The following is a 15,993-nucleotide window of genomic DNA, read 5'->3' on the forward strand; positions in this document are numbered from 1 at the left end:
CTCCTCCCACCTCCGGAGTGTGCCCCGGTGCCCGCTCCTACCTCCCAAGTGTGCCCATGGTGCCCGCTCCTCCCACCTGAGTGTGCCCCGGTGCCCGCTCCTCCTTCCAAGTGTGCCCATGGTGCCTGCTCCTCCCACCTCCCGAGTGTGCCCCGGTGTCCGCTCCTCCTACCTCCCAAGTGTGCCCATGGTGCCCCTCCTCCCACCTCCCGAGTGTGCCCCGGTGCCCGCTCCTCCTACCTCCCATGTGCTCATGGTGCCTGCTCCTCCCACCTCCCGAGTGTGCCCCGGTGTCCGCTCCTCCTACCTCCCAAGTGTGCCCATGGTGCCCGCTCCTCCCACCTCCCGAGTGTGCCCTGGTGCCCGCTCCTCCTACCTCCCAAGTGTGTCCATGGTGCCCACTCCTCCCACCTGAGTGTGCCCCGGTGCCCGCTCCTCCTTCCAAGTGTGCCCATGGTGCCTGCTCCTCCCACCTCCCGAGTGTGCCCCGGTGCCCGCTCCTCCTACCTCCCGAGTGTGCCCACGGTGCCCACTCCTCCCACCTCCCAAGTGTTCCCCGGTGCCCGCTCCTCCCACCTCCCGAGTGTGCCCATGGTGCCTGCTCCTCCCACCTCCCGTGTGTGGGGCCAGGCCCACATCTTATGTCTGCGAACCCAGCAGCACTGAGCCACTATCAATCCCCGATAAATGGCAATCATCGTGAAGCAGCCTTGTGGCCTGGGGTAAATACCAAGATTCTTGGTCTCATGGCCAAGGAGATCGAGGTCGCAGACACACAAACACACACACACACAGTGAGTTTGGAGCAGAAGTTTAATAAGCAAAAAGAAAGAAGAGCTCTCCGTTGCAGAGGGGGCCTGAGCGGGTTGCTAAGTTGTAGTAAAGATGTCAAGGTTTCTTTTTTTTCTGTCGCCAGGCTGGAGTGCAGTGGGCTGATCTTGGCCCACTGCAACCTCCACCTCCCGGGCAAGTGATTCTCCTGCCTTAGCCTCTTGAGTAGTTGGGACTCCAGGCACACGCCACCACGCTCTGCTAAGTTTTGTATTTTTAGTAGAGATGGGGTTTCACCATGTTGGCTAGGATGGTCTCGATTTCCTGACCTCAGGTGATGCGCCTGCCTCAGCCTCCCAAAGTGCTGGGATTATAGGTGTGAGCCACCGCGCCCGGCCTGTCAAGGTTTTTATAAATGGGCTAGTGACGAGGAGTTAGAGGAGGGATGTCTTGTCCTCCCAGGGCCCAGGGATTTAGCTGGGACAAGGTGTGCTATTTGTATAGTTAGTTTCTGTCAGACTCTTAGTCTGTGCTGCTCTGTGACACTTTTCTGGGAGGGTCTCTGGGTCTGCTCCCAGACATCTTCTTGGGGTTACAGGCACCCCTCACAGTCTGCTTTTAGCTTCCCTTAGTGCGCCTAAGGGGACGGGAATGTGCTTATTAGGGTCCACTGTTTTACTGGGGCCCATTGTGGAAGTGTGAAGTTTGGTGATCACCCAGGAGACCCCCCGCACTCCTTCTGTGCCCGAGCTGTCTCATCTGTGATTCACGGTCTGCTTTCTGGCTGCTTGTTGTGAGAAGTGATTTTGAACCCAAAGGTTAGAAAGGGAGCTATTTTTGAGCTGCTGTTTGTTAAAAGGCAAGTTTTCTGCTGGGGACTGGCTTTACCCTGTCTACCTAAATCATTTCTTTCTGCCTCCTATAACAGTCGCCTTTTGTGTTCTGCTGGCATTTGTTTGAACACAGTCCACAGGTTCAGTGGTTGCATCTCTCATCAGCTGCCAGTCCCCATCCCAGACATTCTTTGCATCTAAGCTGAGGTCTGAACTGAGGGGGGTGGGCTGGTGTTCCCATCCTCACAACTCCAGTGAGCCGGGTGTGGCCATGGCCTGCGTCTCCCTGGCGGTTAGTGATGTTGGCATCATCCACCTTTTTCAAACAAAGCACTGGACTGAGAGAATTCACACACTGTATCCACCCAGTCCGTGGTTTTTAGTAAAAGGTTTATAGAGGTGAGCAGCCATCACCACATACAATCTAAGAACATTTTCATCATCCCCAAAACAAACCCACACACTGGCCACTGTGTCCCCAGCCCCAACCCCCACCAACTCCCGGTCCCGGCACCCTTCAATCTCTGGCTGTGCCTGGGACACGCCCTATAGCCGGAGCCTTCCTTCAGTTAGCGTCGGGTTCCAGAGGCTTCCTTCACTTAGCGTCAGGTTCCGGGTTCATCCACGTGGTGCCCGTGCTGGTGCCTCGCTCCTTTTTCTCTCCTGGTGTGGATTTCCCACGTTTTATTCTCCATTCATCAGCTGACGGACATGTGGTTTCTAGTTTTTGGCTACTGTGAACAATGCTGCTGAGAGATTTGTGTACGTTTCTGTGTGGATATAGGTTTCACTGATCTGGGGTATACAAGGTGCATAGGAGAGGAAGTGCTGGGTCATGAGTGACTCTGTTTAACGCCCCAAGGCTTTGCCCAGCTGTCTCCACATGTGACCTTCCCACCAGCAATACGTGAGGTGTCCACTGAACAATCACAAGGTTCACAAATCTGGGGAGGAGAGCTTTTTTTTTTGACGGAGTCTCACTCTGTTGCCCAGGATGGAGTGCAGTGGCGCAGTCTCGGCTCACTGCAAGCTCCGCCTCCTGGGTTCACGCCATTCTCCTGCCTCAGCCTCCCGAGTAGCTGGGACTATAGGTGCCCACCACCACGCCTGGCTAGTTGTTTTTTTTTTTTTTTTTTTTTTTGTATTTTTAGTAGAGACGGGGTTTCACCATGTTAGCAATGATGGTCTCTATCTCCTGACCTTGTGATCCACCTGCCTCGGCCTCCCAAAGTGCTGGGATTATAGGCGTGTGCCACCGCGCCCGGCAATTTTTTTTTTTTTTTTTTTGAGACGGAGTTTTGCTCTTGTTGCCCAGGCTGGAGTGCAGTGGCGCAATCTCAGCTCACTGCAACCTCCACCTCCCGGGTTCAAGCCATTTTTCCGCCTCAGCCTCCCAAGTAGCTGGATTACAGGCATGCACCACCATGCCTGGCTAATTTTGTATTTTTAGTAGAGACAGGGTTTCTCCATGTTGGTCAGGCTGGTCTCGAACTCCTGACCTCAGGTGATCCACCCGCCTTGGCCTCCCGAAGTGCTGGAATTACAGGCATGAGCCACCATGCCTGGCCAAGAGCTTGATTTTTAACATTAGCTCAAGGTTAATGCCCCCAACTCTCAGCCAAAAGCATGACAGGTGCCCGTGTCCGTCTGGGAGTACTTTTCACCGTTTTACTAAGGCTTCATTGCCCGCAGCCATCCTGACCTCCACACTCTGAAAGTGACAAGCCCTAAAGTCTCCAGTCGGGGCGGGTGCTTGAGCTCTGATGCCCGGGCTGCCTGGCGCAGAGACCATGTGCCTGGGGAGGAAGGCTGTGTCCACTGGGGGATTCCTTTCCTCACATACAGGATCCAGTGATCAGCACTGCTCTGGAAGGAGGGTCAGGGTGGTGAGCATTCAGTCCCTCCGGCCCTCTGAGCCCCAGCCTAGGCCGCCCTCTGCTTGCGCTCTTCCTGTGGAGGAAAGGGGAGGGCTCAGCACCACACACTCTGTCCCCTCATCGTCTGTGGGGCCCCGGGCTCTGCCCCTGGAACCCTGAGGACAGGAAGCCCTGTGCATGCAGAAACCAGGCCCTGGCCCCGCTGACAGCCCTCCCTGGGGCCATGTGTTTCCACCACTGGTGCCCAGGGGCTCCCCGCCCTTGGGCCAGAAGCTCGAGGACAACTTGTGTGACCCTCTGTTGCCTTCTCGCTTTCCTCTTTTTCTCTCTTTTCTCCACGTGTGGTGACGACGCTCTCTCTGCAAACGCCCTCCCCAGAGGGTTTCATGCCGGACTCTGGTGCCCTTACCTTGACAGACTCCTCCAGCTGGGACAGGGCCTCCTCGTACCGAGGAACCAGCGGCTGCAGCAGCTTGCTGGAGAGCTCGTGCCGCTGCAACTCAGGTGCCCCAGCTTCAGTTAGCATCCGGAGGAATCTCCTCTCCTAGAGGGAAGCTCATGGTGGAAGGGGGTTCTTGGGCCAGCCCCTTAACACCCTCCAACAGCAGAAACTCCCAAGACCCTCGCAGCCTCACCTGCACTTTCAGGAGCAGTGTGAAGGCCTGTCCAGTTTTCCCAGCGCGAGCTGTCCTCCCAACCCTGGAATCAAACACAGCTATCTCCAGACCGGCCCCTGAGCCTTCAAGAGTCTGACGGAACGACAGCTTCTCTCCACACCAACCCCACCCCAAGCCAGGCAAGACAGTCCCACATCAACGCCCAGGAGCTCACAAAGCCCCAGACCCCCCAGTGGCCGCTGCGCCGGGGCTCACCGGTGCACGTAGGTTCTCAGGTACTGGGGGGCGTCGTAGTTCACCACCAGCTCCACACCCTGCACGTCGATGCCTCGCGCGGTGGCGTCCGTGCTGATGAGCCTGCCGGGACACACAGCACTGTGGGCCCGATGTGCCAGGAGCAGGGGCCGTGGCAGCACCGGCCCTGCGGGGGGCAGCTCAGGCCTTTCTGGGAACTGGCTGCCATGGGGCCGGGGCACAGGAAGCCCATTTGCAGAAGGAAGCACCTTTTAGAGAGCCCCAGGCTGACCCTGGAGTGGGCAACCCCACCCCACAGAGGCCTTGCCCCTGCCCAGGAACTCACAGCTGGATCTTCCCCTGTTCAAACTGCTTCAGGATCATCCTCCTCTGGCCAGGCCCATAGCGCGAGGAGAACTCAGCCACGTCCACACCCCCAAAAGCTTGCACCAGCAGGAAGAGCCTAGGCAGAGAGAAGGCTGCAGCCAAGTGATGCTGGGACCAGAGGCCACCTCTGCCACCCCCGCCCAGCCGGGGCCTCACCTGTGGGAGTTCTCTCGGGAGTTAGTGAAGCAGAGAACCCTCGAGAAGCCCATCTCCAGGACCAGGTGCAGGACGACCAGCGGCTTAGAGCTGAGGCTGCAGGGCACGTAGTGGTGCTACAGGGACGGCAGGGGGTCGGGGTGGAGGTGAGGATTGGTTAGGGGCCCCAGGCTCCCAGTGCAACCCTCTGCCCACATGGTATCCCACTCACCGTGAGCCCAACAGGAAAGGCATACTTCCCCGAATCCCCGTCCCCATCTGTATCTTCCAGGCCCCTGTGTGCTAGCCCTGTGGAGAAAAGCCGGGGCTGGTGGAGGCCAAGCTGCTGCAGCTTTTCAGGGTTCTGGGTCAGAGTAGCTGAGAAGAGCAGCTTCTGCAGGGGCATCTGGGGACAGCAGGTGCTGGAAGAGAAGGAGGTGTTGCTGGCACCCTACCAGTGGCTGCCCCGAACCTCCAGGGAACAGGATTCCTCACGCTATGCACTGTAGAGACTGCCGCAGACCAGGAGCAAGGTGGGTCCAGCTCACGTGACAGAACGATGCGGTTCTGTGCACCAGAGCTCAAGCCAGCCTTATCTCTGGGCATTAAGGAAGGAGAGCTGTGTGCAGAGGACTCTGCTCAGGGGAGGCCAGCACCTGGGAGTGCTGCTGGATACCTGGCGGCTGTCACAGCCTGGGCCTGCCTTCGCTGGAACAGGGCACAGGGGTCCGCGGGGTCCTCGCTCTGGAAGGCGGCCGCCACCACCCGCGGCAGCCAGGACTGATGCATGCTGTCAATCATCCGGTCAGCCTCGTCGATAACCTGCAGGAGACAGGGAGCCCGGGACTGGGTGGCGCGGCCCTGAGCTCAAAGCCCAGGCCCCTGGGGCGGGGACATACCAGGAAGCGGAGCTGCTGGAGGCTGAATCCTGGGGTCTGGTCGATGTGGTCCACCAGGCGGCCGGGGGTGGCTACCACGATGTCAGCCAAGCAGCGGTACCCATCACCTCTACAGACCAGAGAGCGGCTCGAGAGAAGGAAGCTTTCTCAAGGGCTTCCGGATAGCAAGACGCTGCCTCGCCCCATAGCCCCGACTCCACCCCACATGGGAAGGGGGCGGGTGGGAGCTCCTTCTCTTCACGGGAACAGATGGTTAAAGATGCTGGCCCCTCCTCTGCTCCCACGGTGCCTCAGGCCACCTGCAGGGCTGAGCAGGGACCCCCTGAAAAACCCGCACCCTGACACAACCTACGTTTTCTGGACGAGGCTCTCCTGCTCCTTGGCCAGAGACTTCTGTCCCGTAACCAGGGAGACTCTCAGAGGTGTGGCATCTGTGTAGATGTTGAAAACTTTGCTCACCTGCAGGAGAAGTCTGTCACTGGCCTGGAGGTAGCTGGTGTCCACCTACTGCAGCAAAAAGGACCCCAGATCTAATCTGGGTCCCCCAGGGGCTGATCGCTGTGCACTCAGCAGGGAAGCTGAGGCGGGCGGTGCCACACTCCAGGTCTAGGGTCCACATACCTGCTGGGCCAGCTCCTTGGTGGGCAGCACAACCAGGGCACGGATGTGGCAGACCACTCTCGAAAGCAGGGCCTGAGGGGGAAGGGGCGCCTGCGTCAGCAAGGCTGTTACCTGTCCTCTGCACACCCGCTGTAGAGAAAGGGGACCCTCACACAGACCTGCACCACAGGGATGACGAAGGCCAGTGTCTTCCCACTGCCTGTTGGGGCAGAAACACAGAGGTCGCTAGGCCGGTAGCCGCCTCTGCCCACCAGAAACCCACAGGCTGCGCTCTCCAGGAGGGCGGGAATCACAGCTGCCTGGACTGGATGAGGAAAGGCGAGAGAGAAGTCGTGTTTACGCCTAGGCCTAGGCCTGCTGCTTCCCTGCCTGTGACCTCTGGGCTGGGCTGCTCTGCTGGAGGCCTGGGAACCGCTCCCCAGAGGGATGGCACCAAGGCCCAGAGGAACGCCAGCCTCAGGAGATCCAAGTGGGAACCATGAGCTTGAGGGTGCTGAGACCACACTTGGCACCGATGTGGCAGGGACGCCTGACCCACGGCCACTCACAGCCTTGTGTGTGGGTGCCCAGGGAGGTGTTCCCTCAGCTGCCTGCCCGGGGCTGGGGCACCTGGAAAGTAGGACGAGATGCCGTGTGCCCGCAGCTGCTTCTGCAGGTCAGGATGGACGTCAGGGATGTCCTCGATAGGAACCAGATCTTCCGTGACATTCTTTCTGACACAGTTAGGCTCAGCCAGCCACCTTGGCAGGAAAGGCTGGACCTGCCATCAAAAAGAAAGAGAGGCCAGGTGAGCGCTTTCCAGGCTCTCGCGCAGAAGCCCACGGTGGAAGCAGCTGGGGGAGGGAGCCTGGGGAAACCTCTGTAGTCTTCAGCTCCTTCTCAGCCCCAGGATGCGCTTTCCATACAGCCTTCAGAAGTTAAACAGTAAAAGCAGATGCCACTCCCTGAGCAAACTCACTCTGTAGCCTCCCATCAACCCACAGTGGCATCCACGCTCCCGCAGCCAGGAGGTCCTGTGACCTGGCGCTCGCCTGCCCCAGCCACGCCGGCGTCCCTGCCTCGAGGCCTCTGCCTGGCACCCCCAACCCCCAACCTTGACCTGGCTTCAAGTCTTTGCATCCCAACTCAAAGAGAATCTCCTCCACCTGCCCTACCTAAGGTGCCCGAGCACTCTGCCAAACTTCTCGCTTTCTTCACCTGTCTCGTCGGAAATCTCTTTACCGAAAACTACACGTGTTAAGCAAAAACACCAACGGTCAGGGGCTTGCAGAACGGCCTCTGACTTACTCCTGAGGCGGTGAGCGCACAGCAGGAAACCCCGCACGTTCACGCAAACACATCTTGCAGGAGAACTGGCGCGGCGCGGCGGGAGGACAGGGGCAAGCCTAGCAGAGGAAACGGGAGCTCTGCACGTGCAAGATCCAGACCCCTAGGCGATGAAACTGCAGGCCTGGCAGCGAGGCGCGGCTGTGACCCGGGAACATTCACTGAACGAAACCTTCCGGGGCGACCGCCGCACTTAAGAATCCGCGCAGCCTACCCTCTCACGCCGACCACCCTCCCGCCCGCCGACGCTCACCTTCGGCGCCTTCCTCTTCCCGAACCCCCCCAGCACCAGGCCGGGGACCAGGGGTCCGGCCGCCTCCTCCAGGGCCCGTCCATCTGGGGCCGCCTCGGCGCTGGCGCTGCGCTCCCCCGGCGCCTCCTCGCTGCTCCCTGCGCTGGGCTCCCCCGGCGCCTCCTCGTCGCTTTCTGCGAGGCAGACACCCACCCCGCAGCGCGTCAGCACCGAGTCGCCGGCGCCCCAGAGGGAGCCCGCTCGCCCCGCGGCCCACCTGCGCCCGCGTCCTCGCCGTCCGCCTTCCGTCGCTTTCCCTGCGGCGCCTCCGGGCTCCCCGGCTCCGCGTCGTTCACCCGCCGCCGCCGCCGGGGCCGCCGTCGCCTCCTGGTCGCCGGCTCGGTCGGTGCAGCCGCCTCGGTCTGCGCGGGCTCCCGCTGCTGCTGCCGTTCGCGGGCCCGGCTCTGCAGCCGCTCGAGCAGCGCGCGGGCCCTGCCGTGCGCCCCGGCCTCCGCGCCCTCCGGCCCCGCCGCAGCTGCCGCATCGGGGCCCGGGTACCGCGCGACGTAGAACAGCGCCATGGCCAGCGGCACGCCTGGGACTCGGGCGTGGCGCGCTGCGATGACGTCGGCGGCACGCCTGGGACTCGGGCTCCGCGCGAAAGACGGGGTTGGGGTACGGCGCGTAGAGATGACGTCGGGTTCTACGCGCCGTGGTGACGTCACGGGAGCGCCGGCGGCTGAGAATCCGCGTTGTCCCGTGTTGGCGGCGGCATGGAGCGGGAGCCGGGCGCCGCGGGAGTTCGCCGGGCTCTGGGCCGCCGGCTGGAGGCGGTGCTGGCGAGCCGCAGTGAGGCCAACGCCGTGTTCGACATCCTGGCCGTGCTGCAGGTGGGCCTGGCGGCGTCGCAGGGCCGGAGTCGCGGCACGGGAGCGGGACTTGAATGGGGGGCTGCGGCGGCAGGTCCCCAGGAGGTTCCGAGACGGCGTTGGAGGGTCAGGGTGGGAGGCGCGTGGGTCACGGGTCGGGGGTGACGGGGCTGGCGTCCCGAGGGGGAAGGGAACGGGTTGGGGGCAGCCTAGGCAGGGGCGAAGGTGACACTTGCCGGCTGGGCGCCCTGCCGCCGCCTCGGCACCCCGCCGCCGCCTCTGCTGCAGTCTGAGGACCAGGAGGAGTTCCAGGAAGCAGTCCGCACGTGCAGCCGTCTTTTCGGGGCCTTGCTGGAGCGGGGAGAGCTGTTTGTGGGCCAGCTGCCCTCTGAGGAGATGGTCATGACAGGTGAGCCCTGGAGGGCCCCGGGGCTGCTCTTCTCTTTCCGTGGGTCGGAGGGAGGCTTTGTCACCATGGGATGAGCGCCCCCAACCCTGGCACAGGCCGTGCAGGCTGGTGGGAGGACGCACCAAGCCCACCGTGGAAGATGGATGGTGGCGTTGGGGCAGGGGTGACATGGGTGCCCTGCAGCTGAGTGTAGATGAACAATGGACAAGGTACGACTTTTTGTGTGCTTTGCACCCCTTTTGTAATTTGATGTTGACTGATCCTGACACGGTCGCTTAAACTCGGAGCTTCCTTTATGTCCCCATCCTGGGGACATCAGGTCTTGGAGTAAAGAGAGGGGATGTGGATCCTGCTCCTGGCAGCTTGGCTGGGGCAGTCCTGGGGTAGGAGGTGCTCTTCCTGTTTGCAGGGCTCAGGGAATGTGCTGGTCCCAGCACAGGTCTGGGGGCCATAGCGACCTGTTTCCACCTGCGGAGGCTGAGTAGAAGACAATGGGAGGGTGGAGCCAGGCCTGAGATTTTGGGCTGGGCCCAGGGTGGCATATGTGGGCCTCATGTGGGCTGACCACCCTAACCTGTCTGCAGGGTCCCAGGGAGCCACACGGAAGTACAAGGTGTGGATGAGACACCGCTATCACAGCTGCTGCAATCGCTTGGGAGAGCTCCTGGGCCACCCCTCCTTTCAGGTCAAGGTGGGTCATTGGGCTGGCCTCATCCTTGTCCATCCCCTGCACCCCCACTCCCAGGTTATCCACAAAGCAGAGGTCTGGGGCTCCCACAATTGTCCAGGCAAAGCTGCTTCCTTCATGGGAGCATCACCCTGTGGGTGTTCAGTCCCATTCAGAAACATGGCTATCGAGTCCTGTACTGAATATTGAAGACGCAGAATCCGTGTTCCATCTCCAGTGGCATCCACGGGGATCTCTGTGTTTGCATAGAGCACGCACACCAAGCCTCGTGCCAGTCCACAGATGTGTTTGCTTAGATCACACTGTGGTCTGCAGCCATGGGAGTGCATTATGAGCTTTCTTAAAATCTGTAATGAGGAATAACTGAGACACAGTTTACTGTTTAAAGCTGAGAAGTTAGCATCTGTTACTGTGTTGTGCAGTGGTTACCACTATCCCAGAACATCTTTATCGCCCCGAAAAGAAATCCTGTACCAGTTAACATCGCTCCTATATCCCACCCCTTTCCACCCCCAGCCCCAGGCAACCACTACTGGATCAGTGGTTACTTTCTGGATCAATGGGTTTGCTTTTTCTAGACGCTCCTCATAAAGGGGATCATACGGTATGTGGCTTCTTTCACTCATCGGTGTGTTCGAAGTTGGTTCTCTTTGTGGCTGAGTAGCAGCCCGTCGTATAGCACAGCACGTATCGTTCAGCCGCTCGTATGTTGCTGGGCATTTGGGTCGTTTCCACCTTTGGCTGTTACGAACAGCGGACTGTGAACGTTCGCGTACAAACTTTTGTGTGATGTTTCTTTTGCTTGAATATGCCTTATCAGTGGAATTACAAGGCCACACAGCAGCTGCGTTTTTAATGTTATGAGGAACTACAAGACTGTTTTCCATAGTAGCTGCGCTATCTTACACTCCCCCTGGCAGCATTTGAGGGTTCCATACTCCACATCCTCGCCGACACGTCTGTCTGTAATTATAGCCGAGCTGCAGACTTTTAAATGTTGGGGAGATACCACATGAAAATAACCAGTTTCCACCTTCTCAGAAAGAAATAATCAGTTCTGTCAACACGGGGTCTAAGTTTGTTCATGGCTGCGATTGGCTGGAGGGAGAGTCAGAGACAGCTCTGAGACAGCCGTGTGCTCCTGTCATCCCGCACGTGGCTCTTTTGCTTTGTGGTGTCATTTGCCTGGGCCCTGAAAGCACTGTGTTTGCCACTCCGAGATGAGAGCTTCCGAGCCTGGGTCTGAGTTGGGCACCACGCTGGCATCACACGCCTGTGTTTTCACAGCTGTTCCCAAGGGTTATGGTGGCATTCCCGTGACACAGGTGACGAGAGAGCAGTCAGGTGGCCCATAAAGCAGACCTGGGCTGTGTACCCTTCCCCCGCCAGACTCTGTCGTGAGCACTGGATCTCTTTAACTAGAGCTCTTGTCATCTCTACATCATGGGTGGGACACGGAAGCCCAGAGTGGCATCTGGTGGCATGTGGAGCAAGAGAAGGCCCGGCCGCCCTTTTCTCAGCCCTGGGCCTAGATGTGAGGGGCTCCCTGACTGGGCTGAGCTCTGGGCCCATCCGTGGGGTGAGGGCATCACAGCCACCCTGCACTGCCCCCTTCCCAGGAGCTGGCCCTCAGCGCACTCATGAAGTTCGTGCAGCTGGAAGGAGCGCACCCCCTGGAGAAGTCCAAGTGGGAAGGCAACTACCTGTTCCCCCGAGAGCTCTTCAAGGTGAGGGCCTTGCTGGGGACTCCCAGAGGGCCTGGCTGGCTGGCCAGATCCCAGGATGGCCCCGTAGTGGGGGAGGGGCCTGCTGAGCTGAGCCTGGCTGTTGGCTGGGACACTCCTGCGGCTCCTGTGGCCCACCCAACCAGGAGGAGTCTGCCTGGGGGGCTCGATGGGGCAGGGCTGCCTGCCTGGACCTTGCTGGCGTATGCTGGGCCGAGCAGGGCTGCTCACTGGTCCTTGCCCCTAGTTGGTGGTGGGAGGCCTGCTGTCTCCTGAGGAGGACCAGAGCCTGCTCCTGTCCCAGTTCCGGGAGTACCTGGACTACGACGACACCCGCTACCACACCATGCAGGCAGCCGTGGATGCCGTGGCCCGGGTCACTGGCCAGCACCCCGAGGTGGGTGATGGGGTCCTGTCGCCAGCATCATGCTGTTGCCTCCCAGGGAGGCAGGGACTGGGGGGCGGCATCCAGGCGCTCAGGCACTCAGGCCAGGCTCCGCAGGTGCCCCCCACCTTTTGGAACAACGCCTTTACGCTGCTGTCTGCCGTGAGCCTGCCCCGCCGGGAGCCCACCGTCTCCAACTTCTATGTGAAGCGGGCGGGTGAGTGTGCTGAGAGTCAGGGGCGGACAGGGCTGAGCCTTGGTCTGCCTCCCCTGCGGGTCAGGTGACCTTTGCCCTCGCTTTCCCTGCAGAGCTGTGGGACACCTGGAAGGTTGCTCACCTGAAGGTGAGTTGCTTCTGGAGAGCCGGGCACCCTCCCGGGTTTGGGGGTGTGTGTGGGGTGCATGTGAGACCCCATGGAGGCTGCCGCCTTCCTCACCAGAGGAAACTCCCAGGGTACAGGTGGCAGCTTGCACGGCCACCAGGTCACTCAAAGAAGTGTGGGAGGTGACGAGACCTGTGAACTCGGGGCCCTCCCTTGGGTCAGAGGCCACCGCCGCCTCTTGGAGTCAAGCCTCTGGTGCCACCTGTGGGCCCCGTGGGCTGTGTTGGGCGCAGCCCCCCTCTTGGCCATGGTCTTGCCAAAGCTGCTTTCTTGGCTGTTCTGAGACTCCAGCCTCGAGGGCGAGGTGTACCTGACTTGAATAGGGACAGGAAGAGGGAAGGCAGGGTCAGAAAAGTGGAGAGCAGGCTTGTGTTGGCTCAGGCTGGGCTTCGGGGTGCCCTGGCAGCTGCTCGGGCTCTGGTCTGGGGTGGGGAGGGCGGCGAGTGCAGTCTGGACCCCGTTGCAGGAGCACAGGAGGGTTTTCCAGGCCATGTGGCTCAGCTTCCTCAAGCACAAGGTAGGGGCCAGGCCGGGGGGGCGGGGGCGGCATCCGGGTCTCCCCCAGGGCGGAGGACTCACCCCGACCCGCCGGCCCCTGCCCAGCCGCCCCTCACCCCCACCTGCCGGCCCCCGCCCAGCTGCCCCTCAGCCTCTACAAGAAGGTGCTGCTGATTGTGCATGACGCCATCCTGCCGCAGCTGGCGCAGCCCACGCTCATGATCGACTTCCTCACCCGCGCCTGCGACCTCGGTGAGTGCGGCCGCCTCACTCATACCACACCCCTAATCCCCTCGGTGAGTGCGGCCGCCTCGCTCACACCCCCAACCCCCACCCCGCAGCTCCTCTTCCCCGATCCCACTGCCTCCACCCCCCACTCCCCTGCCCTGCATGTGGTCTCCAGCTTTGTGTCCGTGGGGGCTGTGGGAGGGGACAGCAGGGGCAGAGGCCACACTCCACAGACTTATACTCAGTATGGGCAGGGGGTAGGGTGGGAGCGAGGTCACTGCAGCTCCAGCCTGTGTCTGTCTGTCTGCAGGGGGGGCCCTCAGCCTCTTGGCCTTGAACGGGCTGTTCATCTTGATTCACAAACACAACCTGTGAGTGTCGCCAGGGGTGCAGGTCTTCTTCCCAGTCTGCCCAGCCCTGCTCCTCTGTCCCCTTCCCACCCTGCCCCACGGGGTCCCCGCTGTCCTCACAGGCCATGGTGTTGGAGTCCCTGGGCGGGAGGAAGGGGCGCCGAGTGAGACCCTGGCCTTGGAGGCCTCAGTTCCCGGGCCCTGCTCCATCCACTGCTCCTTCCCCCCGGCCCGCAGGGAGTACCCCGACTTCTACCGGAAGCTCTACGGCCTCTTGGACCCCTCTGTCTTTCACGTCAAGTACCGCGCCCGCTTCTTCCACCTGGCTGACCTCTTCCTGTCCTCCTCGTGAGTACCAGGGCACCTGGCTCTGCCCTGCTCTGTGCGGCTGCAGCCTGGGGCCAGGGGAGGGTGGTGGGGGCTAGCAGTCCGGGCCCTGTCTCACAACCACTGCCCTGCCCAGCCACCTCCCCGCCTACCTGGTGGCCGCCTTCGCCAAGCGGCTGGCCCGCCTGGCCCTGACGGCTCCCCCTGAGGCCCTGCTCATGGTCCTGCCTTTCATCTGTAACCTGCTGCGCCGGCACCCTGCCTGCCGGGTCCTCGTGCACCGTCCACACGGCCCTGGTGAGTTGCGGGGCCCTCGGAGGCTGGGCTGGAGCTGGGGCGGGGGTGCCTGGTGCCCTGGGGAGGTGGACGGCAGACAAGGGCCCGCGTCTCATTCCTAGAGTTGGACGCCGACCCCTACGACCCTGGAGAGGAGGACCCAGCCCAGAGCCGGGCCTTGGAGAGCTCCCTGTGGGAGCTTCAGGTGAGGGCGCTGCTGCCACACCCTGGGGCCTCCCGAGCCATCCTTCGGCCCCTCAGAAAGCCCAGCTCCCCATGCCACCTCCCGCATAGCCTCATGTTGCGTCCCCAGCTGGCCACCTGGGTTTGTGGGTGCTTGGTGCTTGGCCTTCTCACATGGCTCCGTCCTGACCCTGCCCACTCTGGTTGGGAGCACAGGGAGGCCATGGCTGGGGGCACAGGGCGGGGGCCTGGGGCAGCTGCCTCTTAACGGCCCTACTGCCCCAGGCCCTCCAGCGCCACTACCACCCTGAGGTGTCCAAAGCCGCCAGCGTCATCAACCAGGCCCTGTCCGTGCCTGAGGTCAGCATCGCGCCACTGCTGGAGCTCACGGCCTACGAGGTGCGGAACTGGGCCGGGGTGCGAGGGTCTGGGCCACAGGGCACTGAGCCAAGCCTGAGAGCCGCCGTGCTTTGTGCTTTGCAGATCTTTGAGCGGGACCTGAAGAAGAAGGGGCCCGAGCCGGTGCCGCTGGAGTTTATCCCAGCCCAGGGCCTGCTGGGACGGCCGGGTGAACTCTGTGCCCAGCACTTCACGCTCAGCTGACCCTGGCCCACCTGTGAATAAATCTCAGCTGACCCCGGCCCACCTGTGAATAAATCTCAGCTGACCCCGGCCCACCTGTGAATAAATGTTTTTGCAGGAGAAAGGCTCAGGGAGTGTGGACTGGGGCGGCTGGATGCCTCTGCCAGGCCGAGGGCCTCACATCTGCCCGAGCCCACCAGGCACACGGCAAAGCGAGGCCCCTGCCGACTCCACAGCCTGGGAGGGGATGGTGGGGAACCTGAGGCGTGGTCTTTCCCAGGGCCTCCAGCCCACCAGTGTCACCGGTCACCCAGCCTCCCTCACCCGCTGGCCCCAGTGACCTCCCTGTTGGCAGAGCTTGGGGCCTCTGCTGAGGTTACACTCCAGACACCCGGGAGGGAGCAGGGGTGGGGGGGTTCTCTCTGCCTGGGTCAGTTGTGGTGGGAGGTGTATGGTGGTGTATACGGGTATGGTGTGTGTGGGAGTGAGGGGAGGTGGTGGGAGTGGGGGGGTCAGTGTGACTGGGGGGAGTTTGGTTGTGAGTAGGGGGTGTTGGTGTGAGGGGAGAGTTGGTGTGAATGGGGGGGTGGTGTGTGTGTGGGGTGGGTTAGGATTAGTGTGAATGGGAGGTTGGTTTGAGTGGGGGGTGTTGCTGTCAGTGGGGGGTTGGTGTGAGTCGGGGGTTCCTGTGAGTGTCAGCATCCCACGCTGGCTGTGTCCTGCCGATCTGGCCTTTGTTCTGGGAGCCCCGCGAGGCCCCGGGTGGATGCCGCGTGGAGTTCTGGGTGGATGGTGTGTAGAATTCCGGGTGGGTGCTGCGTAGAGTTCCGGGTAGATGCTGCGTAGAGTTACAGGCAGTGCCTGGGCCCCTCTGGAGTTCCCTGCCCCCACCCCCGTGGGAGGCCCTGGTCCAGCTGCAGTGGAGTTTCCCCCGCTGTGGGAGGCGCTGGTCCGGCTGCAGCACAGCCTTGTTATTGGGGTGTTTATTTTTAGGGAACCAAATTTATACCAAACAAACTAGGTTTTCTGTCTACACAGTGACCCCCAGTTTCCTTTTGACAGTCTGCTTATTCGAGGACGGGGTGGGATGGGGCACTGGAACAGAGATTGGTGCGCGTGGGTGTGGCTGGGGAGGGCGGGGAGTGCCTTGGCCGTGGCT

The 15,993-nt window shown here is 61.5% G+C and overlaps 2 protein-coding genes across 3 annotated transcripts; one reads left to right on the top strand and one right to left on the bottom strand.

Moving 5' to 3' along the window:
* Window positions 1-1,977: 1,977 nt before the first annotated feature.
* On the bottom strand, window positions 1,978-8,549 carry DDX51 (DEAD-box helicase 51). Of its 2 annotated transcripts, none has more exons than XM_016924669.4 (15): window positions 8,210-8,549; window positions 7,954-8,126; window positions 6,984-7,134; window positions 6,533-6,678; window positions 6,375-6,446; window positions 6,106-6,212; window positions 5,754-5,862; window positions 5,531-5,676; window positions 5,087-5,276; window positions 4,876-4,991; window positions 4,679-4,795; window positions 4,354-4,455; window positions 4,117-4,180; window positions 3,891-4,025; window positions 1,978-3,470 (listed from the first exon to the last, which is right to left on the bottom strand). In XM_016924669.4, exons 1-15 carry the CDS (start codon window positions 8,511-8,513, stop codon window positions 3,276-3,278), a joined length of 2,127 nt encoding a protein of 708 aa, XP_016780158.2. In that variant the 5' UTR covers window positions 8,514-8,549; the 3' UTR covers window positions 1,978-3,275. The 2 variants fall into 2 exon arrangements, with proteins under 2 accessions (XP_016780158.2, XP_016780160.2); XM_016924671.4 differs by having other exon boundaries at window positions 1,978-3,554.
* Window positions 8,550-8,623: 74 nt separating this feature from the next.
* NOC4L (nucleolar complex associated 4 homolog) lies at window positions 8,624-14,958 on the top strand. Its single transcript, XM_016924672.4, has 15 exons — window positions 8,624-8,822; window positions 9,090-9,210; window positions 9,795-9,901; window positions 11,518-11,625; window positions 11,870-12,019; window positions 12,125-12,224; window positions 12,317-12,351; window positions 12,857-12,907; window positions 13,029-13,140; window positions 13,427-13,487; window positions 13,704-13,814; window positions 13,930-14,090; window positions 14,192-14,274; window positions 14,538-14,651; window positions 14,736-14,958. The coding sequence occupies exons 1-15, from the start codon at window positions 8,706-8,708 to the stop codon at window positions 14,853-14,855; spliced, it is 1,551 nt and encodes a 516-aa protein (XP_016780161.2). The 5' UTR covers window positions 8,624-8,705; the 3' UTR covers window positions 14,856-14,958.
* Window positions 14,959-15,993: the final 1,035 nt, after the last annotated feature.

The sequence above is a fragment of the Pan troglodytes genome, chromosome 10 (assembly GCF_028858775.2).
Source record: "Pan troglodytes isolate AG18354 chromosome 10, NHGRI_mPanTro3-v2.0_pri, whole genome shotgun sequence".
Lineage (NCBI taxonomy): Eukaryota > Metazoa > Chordata > Mammalia > Primates > Hominidae > Pan > Pan troglodytes.

What these genes read in the sequence shown, in the direction of transcription:
- DDX51 (XM_016924669.4), bottom strand. Translation starts at nt 8,513, where the DNA reads ATGGCGCTGTTCTACGTCGCGCGGTACCCGGGCCCCGATGCGGCAGCT. An exon ending in GGAAGAGGAAGGCGCCGAAG is followed by an intron (nt 7,135 to 7,953) that starts GTGAGCGTCGGC and finishes TTTTGATGGCAG; the next exon opens with GTCCAGCCTTTCCTGCCAAG. An exon ending in TCCAGCAGCTCCGCTTCCTG is followed by an intron (nt 5,677 to 5,753) that starts GTATGTCCCCGC and finishes TGTCTCCTGCAG; the next exon opens with GTTATCGACGAGGCTGACCG.
- NOC4L (XM_016924672.4), top strand. Translation starts at nt 8,706, where the DNA reads ATGGAGCGGGAGCCGGGCGCCGCGGGAGTTCGCCGGGCTCTGGGCCGC. An exon ending in ACATCCTGGCCGTGCTGCAG is followed by an intron (nt 8,823 to 9,089) that starts GTGGGCCTGGCG and finishes CCTCTGCTGCAG; the next exon opens with TCTGAGGACCAGGAGGAGTT. An exon ending in CACCCGCGCCTGCGACCTCG is followed by an intron (nt 13,141 to 13,426) that starts GTGAGTGCGGCC and finishes GTCTGTCTGCAG; the next exon opens with GGGGGGCCCTCAGCCTCTTG.